At 45.1% G+C, this 21,372-nt stretch overlaps 2 protein-coding genes across 2 annotated transcripts in view; both read left to right on the forward strand.

The window, feature by feature from the left end:
• Nucleotides 1-5,674, forward strand: part of HEPHL1 (hephaestin like 1) — an 87,462-nt gene extending 81,788 nt beyond the window's left edge. The window contains exons 18-20 of the mRNA XM_054439347.2: nucleotides 2,378-2,540; nucleotides 3,011-3,079; nucleotides 3,166-5,674. Of these exons, the coding sequence (XP_054295322.2) occupies nucleotides 2,378-2,540; nucleotides 3,011-3,079; nucleotides 3,166-3,368 (435 nt within the window). The 3' untranslated portion in view covers nucleotides 3,369-5,674. The remainder of the gene's footprint in view (nucleotides 1-2,377; nucleotides 2,541-3,010; nucleotides 3,080-3,165) is intronic.
• Nucleotides 5,675-19,937: 14,263 nt separating this feature from the next.
• Nucleotides 19,938-21,372, forward strand: part of PANX1 (pannexin 1) — a 53,337-nt gene continuing 51,902 nt past the window's right edge. Inside the window, exon 1 of the mRNA XM_054439348.2 lies at nucleotides 19,938-21,064. Coding sequence (XP_054295323.2) covers nucleotides 20,884-21,064 — 181 coding nt within the window. The 5' untranslated portion in view covers nucleotides 19,938-20,883. The remainder of the gene's footprint in view (nucleotides 21,065-21,372) is intronic.

Here is a 21,372-nt window from a genome sequence, read left to right on the forward strand (position 1 = left end):
TTGCTAGAGGTCCACTCCAGACCCTGTTTGCCTGGGTATCAGCAGTGGTGGCTGCAGAGCAGCAGATTTTCATGATGCACAAATGCTGCGGTCTGATCGTTCCTCTGGAAGTTTTGTCTCAGAGGAGTATCTGGCCGTGTGAGGTGTCAGTCTGCCCCTACTGGGAGGTGCCTCTGAGTTAGGCTGCTCGGGGGTCAGGGGTCAGGGATCCACTTGAGGAGGCAGTCTGCCCGTTCTCAGATCTCCAGCTGCGTGCTGGGAGAACCACTGCTCTCTTCAAATCTGTCAGACAGGGACATTTAAGTCTGCAGAGGTTACTGCTGCCTTTTTGTTTGTCTGTGCCCTGCCCCTAGAGGTGTAGCCTACAGAGGCAGGCAGGCCTCCTTGAGCTGTGGTGGGCTCCACCCAGTTCGAGCTTCCCGGCTGCTTTGTTTACCTAAGGAAGCCTGGGCAATGGTGGGCGCCCCTCCCCCAGCCTTGCTGCCACCTTGCAGTTTGATCTCAGACTGCTGTGCTAGCAATCAGGGAGACTCCGTGGGCATAGGACCCTCCGACCCAGGTGCGGGATATAATCTCCTGGTTCGCCGTTTTTTAAGCCCGCTGGAAAAGCACAGTATTAGGGTGGGAGTGACCCGATTTTCCAGGTGCCGTCTGTCACCCCTTTCTTTGACTAGGAAAGGGAACTCCCTGACCCTTTGCACTTCCCAAATGAGGCAATGCCTCGCCCTCCTTCAACTCGCACACGGTGTGCTGCACCCACTGTCCTCCACCCACTGTCTGGCACTCCCTAGTGAGATGAACCCGGTACCTCAGATGGAAATGCAGAAATCACCCATCTTCTGCGTTGCTCACGCTGGGAGCTGTAGACCGGAGCTGTTCCTATTCAGCCATCTTGGCTCTGTTCTTAGTCTTACAAGGGGAGCATTCAGTCATTCACCTTTGAATATAAAGTTAGCTGCAACTTTTTTGTGGATCCCGTTATGAGGTTGAGGAAGTTTCCTTCTAAATTTGCTCAGAGTTTTGATCATCAACAAATGTTAAATTCTATTAAATGGTTTTTCTGCATCTATTGAGATGATCAGATGCTTTTTCTTCTTTAATCCATTGCTGAATTACATTTATTGATTGTGGAGTTTTTAAACACTTTCTAATTCCCAGGATAAACCTTACTTGGTCGTGATGTATTATTGCTTTTTGTGGAATTGATTTGCTAGTATTTTGTTATGGATGATGGTATCTATGTTCATGAGGAGTACTGATTGTAGCTTTTTTTCCTCACAAAGCATTTGTTTAGTTTTGGTATCACAGTAATGCTGGCCTCATAAAATGAGTTGGAACTGTTCTTTCCTCTTCTATTTTCCAGAACAGTTTGTTTACAATTGGTATTATTTCTCCTTTAAATGTTTGGTAGAATTTGCCAATAAAGCCATCTGGAGTTTAATTTGTTGGAATATCTTGAAGCAATTACAGTTTCTTTAATAGATATAGTGCTATTCAGGTTATCAGTTTATTCTTGAGTAATCTTCAGGAGTTTGTGTCTTTTAAGGAATTTGTTCATATCATCTAAGCTGTATAATTTATGGATAAGAGGTATTTGTCCAGTATTTCCTTTTTAATGTTTGTAAGATATTAGTGATGTCCTCACTTTCATTCTCAGTATTTCTAATGTGTCCTTTTCCCTTTTCCCTTGGTTAGTCTGTGCAGAGATTTGTATTAGTTATCTATTGCTGCATAACAAATTACTCTAAACTTAGAGTAATTCTTGGATGAGGAATCTGGGATTAGTTTAACTAGTTGGTTGATTCAGAATCTTTCATGAGGAGGCAATCAAGATGTTGACTGGAGTTGCAGTTTTCAAAGGTTTGACTGGAGCTGGAGGATCCACTTCCAAACTTACTGATATGATTGTTAACTAGATGCTTCAGCTCCTGATCATGTGGATAAGACATGAAAACTGGCTTCCTCCAGTGAGTAATCCAAGAGAAGAGGGTGAGAGGGTATCTAAGACAGAAGTAATGATAACCTAATCTTGGAATTGGAATGCCAGCACTTCTTCCACATGCTATTGATTTCGCATACCAACCCTTATACAATGTAGGTAGGAACTACAAAGGTTATGAATACGAGGAGGTGGGGATCATTGTGGGCCATCATGGAAGCTGGCTACTACAGAATTTATTGATTGTATTGATCTGTTCAAAGAATCAGTTTTAGATTTCTTTGACTTATCTCTATTGTACTTCTATTCTTGATTCCTGCCTTTTTATGTCCTTCCTTTTGCTTACTGTGGGTTTTATTTGTATTTGCTCTTCTTTCTCTTCTTGCTGTTCTGAGCAAACAAGGCTACTAGCTGTTGTTTTTTAAAACGTTTTTGCAGATAGATAAATCTTACCGAGAAGATGTGTATGATCTCTTTCCTGGGACATTCCAAACCATTGAACTGTTTGCAGATCACCCAGGGACATGGCTGCTACACTGTCATGTGTCTGACCACATCCATGCTGGCATGGAGACAACCTACACGGTTCTTCGTAACATAGGTACTGTTGTCTGTCAGTGATGCCAGATGATGGCACCAAGATTCCTGTAGACCCCGAAAACAGGAGGCAGACAAAAACCCAGATATAGCCCTCAACAAGCTCAGAGTCAAGTAAGAGAGACATATATGTAAATATGTAACTATAATCAAGTATGCTATGTGCTGTAGCAGAATGCAGAGTACAGGGCTTACTAGCAGCAGTAGGAGGGAATGGGTAACAGTTGGAGGATATGAGCCAAAGTTTCACAGAGGCCATGATGCTCCAGATAGACTCAGTGGGTGAGCAGAAGTGGGAAAGACAGCTGGGGCAGGAAAGCATGTACATGGGAATGAAGTAGCACAGTAAGAATCCAGAAATGATTGGCAGATACTGATGGGATAAGTCCTCGCTGGTGAAATGAAATGACTCGTGTCATGAAAAGAATCCCCTTCTGCTGTTAATAAAACAATGATCTTCTTTTCTTTGTGCAGACAACAGGATTCCTTACTCCACCACATCTCCTGGAGTGGCATCTCACCCAGCCACAGTGCCATCAAACGGTAATGATACCCTCTCCCCATGTAAATAAGTCAACATTTCACTCCTCAAAAATGTCAGGAGCCTGACAAGTTTATCTTTTTCACAGAACGACCTGGCAAAGAGCAGCTCTATTTCTTTGGCAAGAATCTGGGTCCAACAGGAGCCAAGGCAGCCTTAGTCATCCTTTTCATCATTGGACTCCTCCTTCTAATCACCACGGTGATTCTCTCCCTCAGATTCTGCTCTTCAATGAAGCAGACAGATTACCAGCAAGTCCAGTCCTGTGCTCTCCCCACGGATGCTCTGTGAACCATCTGGTCTCCCTCAACAGGAACGGGTGATGTCCCACAGCTGCCCAGATGGCAGCCAACAGGGAAACTGGACCAAGGCATCACTCACCAAGGAAGGTTGACACTGTATCCTGGATCAGCCTTCTGATCCTCTCAAACTTCATCCAAAGCAATTTGCTTTTATTTATTTATTTTTAAATGGGCTGTGAATAATCCTCAGGTATAAAACACAGACAAAGGAGAATGGGCATGACTGAGAATATCAACTCTTATTCTATTCTTTGGATGGATTCACTGAATGGGAGACCCTCTTAAAGATATCTTTATATTCCATCTTTTATAATTCTTGAACAGTGCTTTCTTAGCTAACCACCAAAGTTTCTAGGTGAACAGCTTCTAGAAAAAGTTAGAGTGCCTCAGACATTTAACTGGAAGGGCATTACTTTTTCAACATTGTTGCGTAACATGCGTCCCTTGGTTGTTCTGTGGAAAATAACTTCCTTAGGAGTTCTTGGAAATGTCTAAGTCAGTGTCTGCTGATAGAATTACACCAAATAAATTGTTTGGAGGCTTTAACCAGTTCTCCTGGCCTTTTCCTCTTTGATATAAATAGCCTGTGCACTGCTTGTTTTAAAAAGCAAAGTTATGTTTTTTTAAAAATTGCTGCTGTTTTTATTCAAACCTGTAGAAATACTTGAATGTTTACAACTCACTTCATGTGACATGTTTTTACAATATGTTTCTGTGGCAATGTTTGTACTTTCAAAAATCAAGTAGAGAAATTGTATTTCTACTTCAGACTGTGGGAGAGCTGAAATCTGTAAAAGAACATGTTAGGCTCTCCCTTTATGGATCAGGGACTCCCTGAGAGTTTAGAGCAAGCTCGCTATCAAGGAGGGAAGCTTTGCAGGAGGCAAGTCTGGGCTTGAATTTGGAGTCTGATTTTTCATTCAGTTAGAGGGAATCTTTACAAGTCCTCATCTTCTATTAAATTATAACATTCTCATTGTATAAGAAACACCAGAAGGAATTTATCAATGTAGGTGACTAGATAGGAGAAGTGACCTCTAAAGAGCCTAGATTCCATGACTTTTAAAGACATACCTCTTTATGGAAGGAGAAAAAAGGAAAAGGAAAGGTGAGAAATAGATAATCTTGGTGGCAGATTCTCTTAAACCATTAAACCAGCTTTGAAAATTAATAAATAATTTCCAAGGTTCAAATGCAAAAAAATTATTGAACAACTAAACTCAACCCATTATAAGGCCATCTACACTGTCCACGCCTATGCTCAGACAGTAGGTGTAAGATTGATAAAAGCAACATTGTTTATTACAAGACTGAGAAATTGCTTTTAGCTCTAGGCGAGATGCCCTGAGTTTCCAATGCCAATGCTAGATGAGTGATACTGGTATGCCTGTCTTAGCAGTGGGTCATTTGAATGTCAAAGTGAATGACAAGGACCTAAGAAGTATTCTGGTGGAGGGACCTTTCATACTGTCTCATGTTCATCTTTATGAGGGGAAATGGGTAATTGGATAGAAGCTATAGTCTTAACATAAAAGGGGATGCAAATGCTAATAGTTCTGTTCATAGTTTGCTTGAATGTCATATCAAACAGCATACACAAAAGATTTTGAATTTCAGTCTGCTAACCATTGACAATGTGATTTCGTAGTACATGTTCTACAGTTTTCATACATGTGTAGGCTGCATAATTTCATAATAATTATGGTAAATGCCTTATTTATTACCCACCTTAGTAAGACAAGTTGTTCAGTTTTTTTTTCTTTTCAGTTTATTTTTTTAATGAAAACAAAACCACAAAGTAGTTTGATTGCATCATTTACCGTTTTAATAAAGTTTCACATAAGGTGGCTATTTGCATGGTTATTTTCACTTAAAATTATCTATCACTAAACTAGGGGAGGTGGTTAAAGGGGAATTAATTTTTAGATATTTAGGGGCTATGACTATGCCAATTGATACTTGTTAGAGGAAATGAAACAAAATAATGTATCTCCACAAATAATATGACTTCTCAAACATTGTTTCCTCAAACGTAACTACACTCCTTGTTCTCAGCCTCACTTGAGAAAATCAACTCTGCCTTCGCTTACACACATATTTCTTCGTGTTACAAGTGTCCCTACTCCTAGCAGGACAGTCTCTTCATTTGACTTTGGGCCTCATTGCTTCTTGCTTTCTCAAGACTTCATTCCCTTGGGTATCCATTTTTCCTTCCGCATCTTTCTATGAAACCATCAGCAATGTCCGCCATTAAAAACAAGCAATGAGCTGTCTTATTTAACTCTATAACCCCCTCCGACCCAGTTTCTCTCTTCCTTTGATAGCAGAACATAGAGGTATTCACACTTGGTGCCTGTACCACCTCATCCCATGCATTCCTCAGCCCATTCTGATGGCTTTCAATCCAGCGTGCCCAGCCCCCACACCCCAACCTGCTGTGGTAGAGATCACCAATCATGATGCCATTTCCAGTGGCTTCTTCTCCATCTTTATCTTTTTCAACCTCTCAGCAACAAGTAACAGCTCCTTCCTTCTGAACACTCGGAGTCTCTAGTCCCTTGGCTCTGCAGCATGACTCTCTGCCAGCCTTCCTTCTTCCTCAATGACTATTCCTTCTCAATCTCTTTTTCTAGTTCCTTCTCCTCTGTCTGACCTAAATGTTAGCATGCCTCAGAACTTGACACTAGGTCCTTTTTCTCTTTTTACCCTCTGTGGTAGGCTGAATATTGCCCCAAGGATGTCATGTCCTAATCCCTGAACCTGTGAATGTCACCTTATGTGGCAAAAGGGACTTTGCAGGTATGATTACTTTAAGGATCTTGAAGATAGGAAATTTATACTGGATTATCCATATTGGCCCTATATGTAATCATGAGTGTCCTTATGAAAGAGAGGCAGTGGGAGATTTGACTACAGAGGAAGAAGACAATGTGACAACCGAGGCAAGATTCCATGCTGCTGGCTTTGGAGATGGAGGAAGGGGCCATGGGCCAGGGAATGCAACGAATGCATCTCCAGAAGCCAGGAAAGGTAAGGGAAAGGATTTTCCTCTAGAGCCTCCAGAGGGAGGTTGGCCTTGCAGATATCTTGAAACTGATTTTGGACTTCAGAGGTCCAGAACTGTAAGAGAAGAAATGTGTGCCACCAAGTTTGTGGTAATGTGTTACCAGCCACTCCATAGTTTATTTTATCCATCCTTATGGTCAGAAAACCATTTTTATGCAAATAAATTCCAAATGTATTTCTCTAACCCTGACCTTGGGCTGCAGATTCACACAAATCCTGCTTGAGTAGGGTCACTGCAGCAGTCCCCAAACCAGCCTCTCCAACATCACTACTGCTCCTTTCAACCACTGTCCACACATTGCCTCATGTTTTTCCAAATTTCATCACTCCCCTGGTTACTACCCTTTACTGTCCTCCCATTTCACTTTTAATAACATCCAAACTATTTACCTTGGTCTTTAAGACCCAGCTTGACTTGCCCATGCCCACTCCTCCAACTTCTTGAACTCTGCTCCAGCTTTCATCCGCTCCTATACTCTGCTAGTTCTTTCTTGCCTCAGGGCCTTTGCACATGCTGCTTTCTATGCCTGGAATGCTCTCCCTCCCTAGCTTCCTCATTCCCTCTCTGTATTAGTTGGGGTTATCTTAGAGGGACAGAACATACATATGTATGTAAGAGGATAATAATACGGGTCTTGTGCTTTAAGATGATTAATCTGCCAGTCATGGGTAGAATAGATCATTATATAATGATATATAAACTCATTATATATATAATGATATATAAACTCATTTTATATATATAATGATATATAAACTCATATATATAATGATATATAAACTCACTTTATATATATATAAAAAATATATGTTCATTAAGTATTAACTTACATGATCACAGGGTCCCACAATAGGCTGTCTGCAAGCTGAGGAGAAAGGAGAGCCAGTCCAAGTCCCAAATCTGAAGAACTTGGAATCTGATGTTCTAGGGCAGGGAGCATCCTGCATGGGAGAAAGATGCAGGCTGAGAGACTAGGCCCGTCTCTCCCTCTCACATTTTTCTGCCTGCTTTATATTCACTGGCAGCTGATTAAATTGTGACCAACAGATTACGGGTGGATCTGCCTTCCTCAGCACACTGACTCAAATGTTAATCTCTTTTGGCAACACCAACACAGACACAACCAGGATTAATACTTTGTATCCCTCAATCCAATCATGTTGACACTCAGTATTCAATATCATACTCTCCTAGCTTTTCTAGTTCACATGTGGGTTCCCCTGACTTCCCTCTCTAAAGTGGGTCCTTCCCCCTGTTATTTACTATCTTCACTGTTTTCCTTTGCAGCACTTATTACAGGACCGAATCATTTTATGTCTGTTGGCTTAAGTTTTGTCTGCCTCTTTGGCTGGAATGTAGCTCTGTGGAAGCAAGGATGCCTGACCTGTTTGGCTCACTGTTGCATCCCCAGCAGAGATCATAGTACAAATACATAATAGTTTATCAGGAAATATTTATTGAATGAATGAATGAATGAATATATAAAGAGATTAGGCAGTCTACTGAACTTCACTATTTTGACTTAGACTATTTGGGTTGCAAAACTCTCATATTCAAATGTCAAGGGTCTCAAACAAGTAAAACAGTTCTGAGAGACTGGCTATGAGGTTCACAACCTACCTTGGCTTCTTTTTTGTTTGTTTAATACAGAGTCTTGCTGTGTTTCCCAGGCTGGAGTGCAAAGGCACAATCTTGGCTCGCTGCCATCTCCACCTCCTGGTTTCAAGTGATTCTCTGGCCTCGGCCTGCTGAGTAGCTGGGATTACAGGCATGTGCCACCATGCCTAGCTAACGCCCGGCTAGCTTTTGTATTTTTAGTAGAGACATGGTCAGCCAGGCTGGTCATGTTGGCCAGGCTGGTCTCGAACTCCTAGCCTCAAGTCATCCACTGGCCTCGGCCTCTCAAAGTTTTGGGATTGCAGGCATGAGCCACCACACCTGGCCTCCACCTTGGCTTCCTTCTAACAAATGACACTGGGACAAGGGGAGAGGCAGGGTGGACATAGGAGGAGGATGTGTGATTTAATCCCTAAATGTATGTTATAATTATAAAAAAGTGATGCCATCAAAAACAAAGCATGAGAAACAGCCAGGGGGAGCTAAGAAGACATGCTGATGAAAGAAACATACTATGGTACCCTAGATGGGCTCCTGGAACAAAAGGATATTGGGGGAAACTAAGGAAATCTGAATAAACTATGGACTTTAATTAATGTACTGATATTGTCTCATTTGTTGTAAGAAATATACCATACTAATGTAAGATAATAATAATAGGGGTCTTGGGCTTTAAGATGATTAATCTGCCAGTCACGTGTAGAATGGATGCAGGAATGGGGTATATGGGAACTCTCTGGGGTGTGTGTGTGTGTGTGTGTGTGTGTGTGTGTGTGTGTGTGTGTGTAAAGATAGAGTCTGGCTCTGTCACTCAACCTGGAGTACAGTGGTGCAATCACAGCTCACTGCGGCCTCAAACTCCTAGGCTCAAGCAATCTTCCTGCCTTATCCTCCAGAGTAGCTAGGACTACAGGCACACACCACCACATCTGCCTATTTTTTAAATAAAACTTTTTGTAGAGATGGAGTCTTTCTATGTTGCCCAGGTTTGTCTTGAACTTCTGGTCTCAAGTGATAAAGTCTATGTTTTAAAAAAACAATGTTATCTACACTCTCATTTGACATGTTAAAGTCCTGTGGTTGGTAATGACAGTTATCAAATGCTAACTGTCGCTAATGTGGCAGGCACTGTTACATAGATTATCACATTTGATACTCAGAACAACCCATGAGGTCAGAAGCATTATCCCTATTTGGAGAATAGGGAAATTGAGGCTTAGAGATTTCCAGCAACACAGCCTTAGTCATATATCAAGTAAGTGACAAACCCAGGAGTTGAACCCAGGGTCTTACCTTCTCATTACCCCGAAAGAATGTTGGCACATGTCAGATTGTCTGATTTGATTTTTACACTAGGAAAAATGGCTCCCTTAGCTACCACACCCTTCTGTGCTACCCATTTCTATCCTCCAGACCACAGCACCAGTTTGGGCCTTTGTTACTTCTCCTTTGCAAAACTTTGACAGCCTCTTACCCAGGCTCTCCATCTCCACTCTCTGCATTCCAGTCCATTGTACACATGGCTGGCAGGTTAATCATCTTAAAGCACAACATCCTTTATATTCCTCCCTTCCAAAAACCCCCTAATGCCTACTGAAAAAAATCCGAACTACCTCCTCTGCCCCAACCTTTCCATCTTTGACTTGGCCCTACACCAGTGTCCGGTGGCTCTACATCCTAATGAGAGGTGAAGCCAGCTGGGCTTCTGGGTCAGGTGGGGACTTGGAGAACTTTTCTGTCTAGCTAGAGGATTGTAAACACACCAGTCAGCGCCCTGTGTCTAGCTAAAGGTTTGTAAATGCACCAATCAGTACTCCGTAAAAAAGCACCAATCAGCACTGTGTGTCTAGCTAAAGGTTTGTAAATGCACCAATCAGCACTCTGTAAAAACACACCAATCAGAGCTCTGCATCTAGCTAAAGGTTTGTAAATGCACCAATCAGCACTCTGTAAAATGGACCAATCAGCAGGATGTGGGTGGGGCCAAATAAGGGAATAAAAGCTGGCCACCTGAGCCAGCAGTGGCAACCTACTCGGGTCCCCTTCCATACTGTGGAAGCTTTGTTCTTTCATTCCTCACAATAAATCTTGCTGCTGCTCACTCTTAGGGTCCGCACTACTTTTAAGAACTGTAACACCCACCGCGAGGGTCTGCGGCTTCATTCTTGAAGTCAGTGAGACCAAGAACCCACCAGAAGGAACCAGTTCCAGACACGTTTTGGTGACCATGAAGGGACTATTGCCTATTGCCAAGTGGTGAGTACTATCGGATCCCTTTCGCTTGCTATTCTGTCCTATTTTTCCTTAGAATTCGGGGGCTAAATACTGGGCACCTGTTCGCCAGTTAAAAGTGACTAGTGCAGCCGCCGGACTAAAGACATGGGTGTCAGGGTTTCTGGGAAAGGGCTGTCTAACAACCCCTGACTCTTCGGAGTTGGGAACAGTGGTTTGCCTGGAACCAGCTTCTGCTTTTCCTGTACTTCTGGGCTGAGCCAAGTGTCAACAGAGAGGAAAGTCATTCAGCTCTGGGGTCCTGACAACAAGTTGGTTGACCCTGCGGCCATGAGCAGAACTCTCAAAGTCATGTCACCCAAGTGAGACTTGCCCATCTATCCTATCTGTCCTGACCCTTGCCTCCTGGGTCCTAATGCCTGTCAGACAAACTTCCTCTCACCTCTCTTCTCCAAGGCTAGTCCTGCTTCTAAAAACTACTCCCTGTCTCTGGTGCTTTTCTAGTTTCTCCTATAAGAATGATTTCTAGTATAAACTTCAGGACCGTATTCCCTTCCTTAGGCACCCAGACTCACCAATCAGAAAGACATAATTTTTGCCCAAAGCTCCATCATAGGGGGGACTACCTGGAATTTTAGGATCCCTCCTCAGACAAGCAGGCCTAACAAAAGCTATTCCTGAAGCTAGGATATGGGGAGCCTCAGAAATTGTATCCTTCCTATTCATATAAGTGAGGACAAAAGGCATCACTCTTCCAACTCTGGAGATCCCATCCCCCCCTCAGGGTATGGCCCTCCACTTCATTTTTGGGGCATAACATCTTTATAGGACACGAGTAAAGTCCCAATACTAACAGGAGAATGCTTAGGACTCTAACAGGTTTTCGAGGATGCATCAGTAAGGGCCACTAAATCTGATTTTTCTCAGTCCTCTTTGTGGTCTAGGAGGACAGGCAAGGGTGCAGGTTTTCAAGAATGTGTTGGTAAGGGCCACTAAATCTGACCTTCCTCAGTCCTCCTTGTGGTCTAGGAGGAAAACTAGTGTTTCTGCTGCTGCGTCGGTGAGTGCAACTATTCCGATCAGCAGGGTCCAGGGACTGTTGCAGGGTTCTTGGGCAGGGGGAGAAACAAATAACCCGCAGGCAGTTTTTGTCGTTCAGATGGGAAACACTCAGGCATCAACATTCTTACCCTTGAAATGCATCCTAAGCCATTGGGACCAATTTGACCTGCAAACCCTGAAAAAGAGGCAGCTCATTTTTTTCTGCACTATGGTCTAGCCCCAATATTCTCTCTCTGGTGGGGAAAAATGGCCACCTAAGATAAGTATAAATTGCAATACTATCCTGCAGCTTGGCCTTTTCTGTAAGAGGGAAGGCAAATGGAGTGAAATACCTTATATCCAAGCTTTCTTTTCGTTGAAGGAGAACACACAACTATGCAAAGCTTGCAATTTACATCTCACAGGAGGACTTCTCAGCTTACCCCCATATCCTATCATCCCTATAGCTCCCCTTCGTATTAATGATAAGCCTCCTCTAATCTCCCCTACCCAGAAGGAAACAAGCAAAGAAATCTCCAAAGGACCACAAAAAACCCTGGGCTATTGGTTATGTCCCCTTCAAGCTGTAGGGGGAGGGGAATTTGGCCCAACCTGGGTACATGTCCCCTTCTCCCTCTCTGATTTAAAGCAGATCAAGGCAGACCTGGAGAAGTTTTCAGATGATCCTGATAGGTACACAGATGTCCTACAGGGTCTAGGGCAAACCTCTAATCTCACTTGGAGAGATGTCATGCTATTGTTAGATCAAACCCTGGCCTTTAATGAAAAGAATGCAGCTTTAGCTGCAGCCTGAGAGTTTGGAGATAACTGGTATCTTAGTCAAGTAAATGACAGAATGACAGCTGAAGAAAGGGACAAATTCCCTACTGGTCAGCAAGCCATCCCCAGTATGGATCCCCACTGAGATCGTGACTCAGATCATAGGGACTGGAGTCGTAAACATCTGCTGACCTATATTCTAGAAGGACTAAGGAGAATTAAGAAAAAGCCCATGAATTATTCAATGATGTCCACCATAACTCAGGCAAAGGAAGAAAATCCTTCTGCCTTACTCGAGTGGCTACGGGAGGCCTTAAGAAAATATACTCCCCTGTCACCTGACTCACTGGAGGGTCAATTGATCCTAAAAGATAAGTTTATTACCCAATCAGCTGCAGATATCAGGAAAAAGCTCCAAAAGTGAGCCCTGGGCCCTGAACAAAATCTGGAGGCATTATTAAACCTGGCAACCTTGGTGTTCTATAATAGGAACCAAGAGGAACAGGCTCAAAAGGAAAAGCAAGACCAGAGAAAGGCCGCAGCCTTAGTCATGGCCATCAGACAAATAAACCTTGGTGGTTCAGAGAGGACAGAAAATGGAGCAGGCCAATCACCCAGTAGGGCTTGTTATCAGTGTGGTTTACAAGAACACTTTAAAAAAGATTGTCCAACAAGAAACAAGCCACCCCCTCGTCCATGTCCGCTATGTCGAGGCACTCACTGGAAGGTGCACTGCCCCAGGGTGCAATGGTTCTCTGGGCCAGAAGCCCCCAACCAGATGATCCAACAACAGGACTGAGGGTGCCCGGAGCAAGTGCCAGCTCATGTCATCGCCCTCACTGAGCCCCGGGTACGTTTAACCATTGAGCGCCAGGAAATTGACTTCTTCCTGGACACTGGCGCAGCCTTCTCAGTGTTAATCTCCTGTCCTGGATGACTGTCTTCAAGGTCTGTTACCATCCGAGGAATCCTGGGACAGTCTGTAACCAGGTATTTCTCGCACCTCCTCAGTTGTAATTGGGAGACTTTGCTCTTTTCACTGCCTTTCTTGTTATGCCTGAAAGTCCCACACCCTTATTAGGAAGGGATATGTTAGCCAAAGCTGGAGCTATTATCTACATGAATATAGGGAACAAGTTACCCATTTGTTGTCCTCTACTTGAGGAGGGAATCAACCCTGAAGTCTGGGCATTGGAAGGACAACTTGGAAGGGTAAAAAATGCCCGCCTAGTCCAAATCAGGCTAAAAGATCCCATCACTTTTCCTAATGAAAGGCAATATCTCTTAAAGCCTGAAGCTCATAAAGGATTACAGGATATTGTTAAACATTTAAAAGTTCAAGACTTAGTAAGGAAATGCAGCAGTCCCTGCAATACCCCGATTCTAGGAGTACAAAAACTGAATGGTCAGTGGAGACTAGTGCAAGATCTTAGACTCATCAATGAGGCAGTAATTCCTCTATACCCAGTTGTACCCAACCCCTATAACCTGCTCTCTCAAATACCAGAGGAAGCAGAATGGTTCACTGTTCTGAACCTCAAGGATGCCTTTTTCCATATTCCCCTGCACTCTGACTCCCAGTTTCTCTTTGTCTTTGAGGATCCCACAGACCACATGTCCCAACTTACGTGGACTGTCTTGCCCCAAGGGTTTAGGGATAGCCCTCATCTGTTTGGTCAGGCACTGGCCCAAGATCTAGGCCACTTCTCAAGTCCAGGCACTTGGTCCTTCAGTATGTGGATGATTTACTTTTGGCTACCAGTTCGGAAGGCTACTCTAGATCTCTTGAATTTTCTAGCTAATCAAGGGTAAAAGGCATTTAGGTAGAAGGCCCAGCTTTGCCTACAGCAGGTCAAATATCTAGGCCTAATCTTAGCCAGAGGAACCAGGGCCCTCAGCAAGGAATTAATACAGCCTATACTGGCTTATCCTTGCCCTGAGACATTAAAACAGTTGCGGGGGTTCCTTGGAATCACCAGCTTTTACCGACTATGGATCCCCGGATACAGCAAGATAGCCAGGCCCCTCTATACTCTAATCAAGGAGACCCAGAGGACAAATACTCATCTAGTAGAATAGGAAGCAGGGGCAGAAACAGGCTTCAAAACCTTAAAGCAGGCCCTAGTACAAGCTCCACCTTTAAGCCTTGCCACAGGACAAAACTTCTCTTTATACATCACAGAGAGAGCAGGGATAGCTCTTGGAGTCCTTACTCAGACTTGTGGGACAACCCCACAACCAGTGGCATACCTAAGTAAGGAAATTGATGTAGTAGCAAAAGGCTGGCCTCACCATTTACAGGTAGTTGTGGCAGTGGCCGTCTCAGTGTCAGAGGCTATCAAAATAATACAAGGAAAGGATCTCACTGTCTGGACTACTCATGATGTAAATGGCATACTAGGTGCCAAAGGAAGTTTATGGCTATCAGACAACCGCCTACTTAGATACCAGCTGCTACTCCTTGAGGGACTGGTGCTTCAAATATGTATATGCATGGCCCTCAACCCTGCCACTTTTCTCCCAGATGATGGGGAACCAATCGAGCATGACTGCCAACAAATTATAGTCCAGACTTATGCCACCCAAGATATCTCTTAGAAGTCCCCTTAGCTAATCCTGACCTTAACCTATATACCGATAGAAGTTCATTTGTAGAGAATGGGATACGAAGGGCAGGTTATGCCATAGTTAGTGATGTAACCGTACTTGAAAGTAAGCCTCTTCCCCCAGGGACCAGCGCCCAGTTAGCAGAACCAGTGGCACTTACCTGAGCCTTAGAACTGGGAAAGGGAAAAAGAATAAATGTGTATACAAATAGCAAGTATGCTTATCTAATCTTACATGCTCATGCTGCAATATGGAAAGAAAGGGAGTTCCTAACCTCTGGGGGAACCCCCATTAAATACCACAAGGAAATTATGGAGTTATTGCATGCAGTGCAAAACCCCAAGGAAGTGGCAGTCTTATACTGCCAAAGCCATCAGAAAGGTGAAGGAGAAAAGGCAGAAGGAAACTTTTGGGCAGACGCTGAGGCCATAATTGCTGCCAGGCGGAACTTCCCATTCCTGCAAAAAAGGGTCTTTACCAATTTAACCTACCACCCTCGTTTTGAAGGAAAAGCCCTTTTCCAACTTCTAAATATGCAATCATTAGCTGACTTCCCCATCTCTGATAGGACCAAGAATACCCTAACAGGACATGCAATCCAATTTTTGCGTTCTTACATTTCCAACTTCACCTATTACACAAGCAATGAAGAGCCCATACACGGCCCTCTAACTACAAATATCACCTTTACTTTCCGAGCCCCTTTATGCATCCAATGCAACCTGTTATCAGGCCTGCCCCTGGGGCACCTACTACCCCATCAGTGTAATTACACCCTACAACTTCAAGCCCCAGCTGATGATAGTAACTTCCGAGTCACTCAAACAGCTCCATTCAGATGGCTTGTCCACTTCTCAGGGCCCCCAAAAATCATCACCTCCTCCCTCCTTAACAAACAGTCCAGGTTTTGTAATGGCAAACATACTCCCTGCATGACCATTCACCCCTGGGCCCTCTGAAGCAGCATCCCCACCACTAGTGAATGCCTTCTTATCCCCCTCTTTCAATTGCTCTCTCGAATAGTTCCTAGTAGATACAAAATGGTTTTTTCTCCAATGGGAAAATAGAATACAGGGAGCCACTCAGTTTGCTCCCAACACCCCTTTCCAGCCACTCACTGGAGCTACCTTGGCAAGTATTCTATGAGTATGGGAAAATGAAAACAATAAACTCACACACCTTTTTAACATACACAACCAATTCTGTCTACCCAGCCAAGGTATATTCTTCTTATGTGGAATGTCGAACTATATCTGCCTCCCCACTAACTGGAAGGCACCTGCACCTTAGTCCTTCTAAGTCCCAACATTAACATTTCCCCAGGAAATCAGACCCTATCAGTACCCCTCAAAGCTCAAGTCTGTTAGCACAGAGCCATATAACTAATACCCCTACTTATAGGGTTAGGAATGGCTACTGCCACAGGAACTGGAATAGCCAGTTTATCTACTTCATTATCCTACTACCACACACTCTCAAAGGATTTCTCAGACAGTTTGCAAGAGATAACGAAATCTATCCTTACTCTACAATCCCAAATAGACTCTTTGGCAGCAGTGACTCTCCAAAACAGCCGAGGCCTAGACCTCCTTGCTGCTGAGAAAGGAGGACTCTGCACCTTCTTAGGGAGTGTTGTTTTTATGCTAACCAGTCAGGGATAGTATGATATGCCGCCGGTGTTTACAGGAAAAGGCTTCTGAAATCAGACAATGCCTTTCAAACTCTTATACCAACCTCTGGAGTTGGGCAACATGGCTTCTCCCCTTTCTAGGTCCTCTGGCAGCCATCTTGCTATTACTCACCTTCGGGCCCTATAGTTTTAACCTCCCTGTTAAATTTGTTTCCTCTAGGATCGAGGCCATCAAGCTACAGATGGTCTTACAAATGGAACCCCAAATGAGCTCAACTAACAACTTCTACCGAGGACCCCTAGACCGACCCACTGGCCCTTTCACTGGCCTAAAGAGTTCCCCTCTGGAGGACACAACTGCAGAGCCCCTTCTTTGCCCCTATCCATCAGGAAGTAGCCAGAGTGGTCATCGCCCAATTCCCAACAGCAGTTGGGGTGTCCTGTTTAGAGGGGGGATTGAGCGGTGAAGCCAGCTGGGCTTCTGGGTCAGATGGGGACTTGGAGAACTCTTCTGTCTAGCTAGAGGATTGTGAACACACCAATCAGCGCTCTGTATCTAGCTAAAGGTTTGTAAATGAACCAATCAGTACTCTGTAAAAACACACCAATCAGCGCTCTGTGTCTAGCTAAAGGTTTGTAAATGCACCAATCAGCACTCTGTAAAAATGCACCAATCAGTGCTCTGTGTCTCGCTAACGGTTTGTAAATGCACCAATCATCACTCTGTAAAAACGGGCCACTCAGCACTCTGTAAAATGGACCAATCAGCACTCTGTGAAATGGACCAATCAGCGGTCTGTAAAATGGACCAATCAGCAAGATGTGGGCAGGGCCAAATAAGTGAATACAAGCTTGCCACCTGAGCGGCAACCCACTCAGCTTCCCTTCCACGCTGTGGAAGCTTTGTTCTTTTGTTCTTCACAATAAATCTTGCTGCTGCTCACTCTTTGGATCCACACTACCTTTAAGAACAGTAACACCAGGAGGGCCTGCGGCTTCATTCTTGAAGTCAGTGAGACCAAGAACCCACCAGAAGGAACCAATTCCGGACATACTGTTTTCCAACAAGTTCTCCATCTGGCCTCTATTTTAAATTCATTAAAAGTAGAATAACATCATACCAAATGTAAAAAATTGCCAAAACTGAGGGCAATTTATGCAACTGCTGAGATTCAGTCCAGATCCTTAGAGGAACTTGCTATGTAATGAAAAAAGAGATACACAATCCACCATCCCATCACAGAAGGCAAAATGAACTAACTGCTAGGCCAGAGGAGAGAGTAACAAGGGAGGGAAGGATTCATTACAACTGGAGGATTGTGGAAGGCTTCCTAAAAAGGGGGCATTTGAGGCTAAAAGGGGGCCATTTGAGCCTATCAGATGATTAGATTTTGGCAAGGAAAGAAGGGAAATGGCACCCATGATTTCCTGACTCCCAGAAAGCCCCTGTTCCAGCTCTGAATGTCCCAACTGACGCATTCTCCCAGGCCCTACTTATTCTCTGCACGTCCCTTGGTATACCCCACTTTTCACAATAATCAGTCTTTCTACCTTGCATTATAGTTAAGTGTGTGCATGCCTTATTTCTCTTGCTAAGCCATAAGGTCTTTGAGGAAATGGAATGCATTCACTTCATTTCTGCTTCCCCATCCACTGAGCCCGGAACTGGCCTATCACCAGCCTCTAATATATGCCTGGAATGTATGGATAAATGAGTGTGAACTGGGCCAGTTTTAAAAAGTGTTCAGATTCCTTCAGATATTTATTTAATAATATGAATTAAAACATCAACTCTGTGCAAGGCATTTGTGCTAAGTGTTGAGGATAAAAGTGGTACACATGGGCATGGGCCTACGCTCAAGAAGCCAATCATATAAAGTGGTGGCAAACACTAAATAAATGAATAAATATTTGTTGAGTTGTAATTGTGACTATTTTTAAGAAGGAAAAATAGAGAACAACAATGACAGATGATATGTACCTAGATTCACAAGGTAGCCAGGCACTGGCACTGGGTACTACCCACGTGTTAACTCATTTGGTCATTACCACAGTCCTAAGAGGTACAACTTTTTTACAGATGAGAAAACTGAGACACAGGAGAGTCAAAGAACTCCCCAAGACTAACAGCTAGTAACTAGTAGGGCTAGTATTATGGGAGATTTTCACAAAGGGACCTAATCTAGTCTGTCTACTTAGGAAGGGCTTTCCCAGGGAAGTGACATCAAGCTGAGGCCAGGAGGGTGAATAAAGGTGGGCCAGGCAAAGAGGCCACTGTGGGGAGTGTTTTGGGTGGGAAGGCCTGGAGGAGGCCAGGGGCTTAGCTAACTTGAAGAACTGAAAGGAAAGCAGTGAAGCTGGTGGTGAGGTAGGCAGAGGCCATGCTAAGAAATTTGTATTTTATGCTAAAAACAATGTACACTTTAAGTAGAAAAGAGGATCCTACCAGAGTTTTGAAAAGCTCATCCTGGCAGCTGTAGAGGAGAATGGAGGGGGACCCTGTCTCACATATTTCCTATATGTGGTTAGGAGACAGGATGGTGAGTTGAATTGGGTATTGGCAGTGCAGGTGGAGGGGTGTCAGATTTGCTATATTTAGGAGAGAGAAGCAAGAGAATTTGAAAATTGGTCATGGCAGCTATGAGAAATGGAGTGTTGAAGATGGTGCTCCAGGATTCCGACTTGGGTGCACAGGTGGCTGGTGGTACATTTAGTAAGATGGGGAAGATGGAGTTCAGGTTTAAGGGGAAGATGAAGACTGAAGTCCTGGCCATTATGAATTTGAAGCCCTATGAGCCATCTACACGGAGAGAGCTGTATATAGGCTCTTGGATGTGTGTTTAGCGGCCAGGCTGAGGTGGAGAGGTACATGTGGGAGTTGAGGCTTGTATCTGTGGACCCACAGAGAAGAGAGCCAAGCCCTGCCCCAAGGAGCCCTCATGTTTGCAGGTCCTGCTTGCTTCAAATGTTGCTGGTGATAACCTACATGTCACATTTGACAGGGCTTCCAAACTAAGCCATCTAAGAAAGGTCTTATGATTCATGGCTTAGATCCTGTCCCTGTGTAAAAAATCTTACGGTGAGTCCTTCAAATCTTTTTGTCAGTTCCTCGAACTGTTGATGTACTGATTAGTATGTAAAATACTGACACTGAAAAGAACACTGACTTGTTTCTGAATCATATAAACTTTGATTTTCTTGTGCACAAAACATTTTAGCCTGTATGTTGTCATCTGCAGCCAGTGACTGTAACCTGTGTACCATACCCTCCGATGAAAAAAATCCCAACTCTGATATGAAAGGTCCTCCTCCCTTTTCTTAAACTTTCTTCTAAAACCCTTCCAACGTGTAACAAATTTTGAAACATGCCCAACTTTGCTGGTAAGTCTTCTTGGGTGGATCCTCACATTTAGATTCCAATAAATCAAATTATTTCTACTTCAACAGCCTTAATTTCCGTGGACACTGGTCAGAGTATTTCCTCCTGTCTTTCCATCATCCACTTCCTGTGAGCTGTTCAGAAGCAGCTCTCTGCAGCCCCAACACCCACCTATCTGCAGGTCCTCCTCTCTGCTGGCTCCCGGAACAAGGCTCTGATTGGGATGGCAGAGGAAAGAGAAACGGGACCAGCAGCGCTACTCAGGCGTCGAAACTCCACACTCGCTACGTTTCCGCGCCACCCTCTCAGGCGGAGCTCCTGGAAGGGTCCAGCGCTCCCTCTGCAGGCACCATCGGTCTACACTGCTCGATTGGCCTTTTATGGCACTGACTGTTCTTTGAAGCTTTTGCAGCTCCTTCTAAGCCGATTTCACCGTGTTGGAAATGTCGGGGGTGGGGCGTAAAGGGGGCCATCCCGTCCACAGAAAGAGTCGCTTGCAGAAATGATTTTAAAAATCCCGCGTGCCAGGACGTGAGGAGAATCCGGCAGGGAGGGACGGGAGAATTTTCAAAGGTGCCGCTCAGTGGGAAAATCCCTTTGTCAGAGAATGGCCCGAGGGGCGCGGGATGCAGCCGCGCCCACCCCGCCCCGCGTCACCGCGTCTTCCGGAAGCTCCACGCCCCTGGGTACTCGGTTTCCCCGGATGGTTCCGGAAGAGCACGGCGCAACGGGCTGAGAGCGCAGGGCTAGCCCGGAGGCCGCTTCGGCAGCCAGGGCGGCGCGGAGGGGCAGGGCCAGAAGGAAGCGCTTTGTTCCGCGCCTACGGGCGCGCGGGAGAGGCGCGAATCCGAGTGCCGCGCACGACCCGGGGATTTGCACGGGCGTGCGGGGTGGGACCGCAGGAACCGAAGCTTTCGGGTCCCCGCCCCGCCCCGCCGGCGGCGGAGGCAGCGAGCGCGAGAGCCCAGCGCAGTCGCTGGGAGCCGGAGGCACCGAGACACAAAGGCAGGCGGGATGCGGGAGCAGCTGGGGAGCAGGCAAAAGGAAAACGAAAGCCGCGCGCCCGGCCGGTGACAGGGTGAAGGCGCTGCGCAGCTCTCCCGACGCCGGCGGTACCCGTACCTCCTGGCCGAGCCTGGCGCGCCGCAGCCATGGCCATCGCTCACCTGGCCACGGAATACGTGTTCTCGGATTTCTTGCTGAAGGAGCCCACCGAGCCCAAGTTCAAGGGGCTGCGACTGGAGCTGGCAGTGGACAAGATGGTCACGTGCATTGCCGTGGGGCTGCCCCTGCTGCTCATCTCGCTGGCCTTCGCGCAGGAGATCTCGATTGGTAAGCCTCGCCCAGGAAGGAGGGGAGTGGCCGCCCCGGTCTGGCCCGGTGAGCTGCGATTTTACGGCTCACAGGCCCGAGTCTGGGTACGCCCAGCTGTGATGGTCGTGAGCGTCAGGAAGGGCAGTGGCCCCAGTTTTATGGTCCAAAGCGTTCTTTGCCCAGGTGTTTCATTGGTACCCTGGTCTACTCTGCTCGCATCCCTACTCCTCAGTTCTTTTGTTCCTCATGCCCCTCTGATCGGACTGTGGCTTATAGTTTATGTTCCACCCTTAGAACTGGCACCTTGCCACCAGATTTGCCAAGAA

Source organism: Pongo pygmaeus, chromosome 9, assembly GCF_028885625.2.
Source record: "Pongo pygmaeus isolate AG05252 chromosome 9, NHGRI_mPonPyg2-v2.0_pri, whole genome shotgun sequence".
NCBI lineage: Eukaryota > Metazoa > Chordata > Mammalia > Primates > Hominidae > Pongo > Pongo pygmaeus.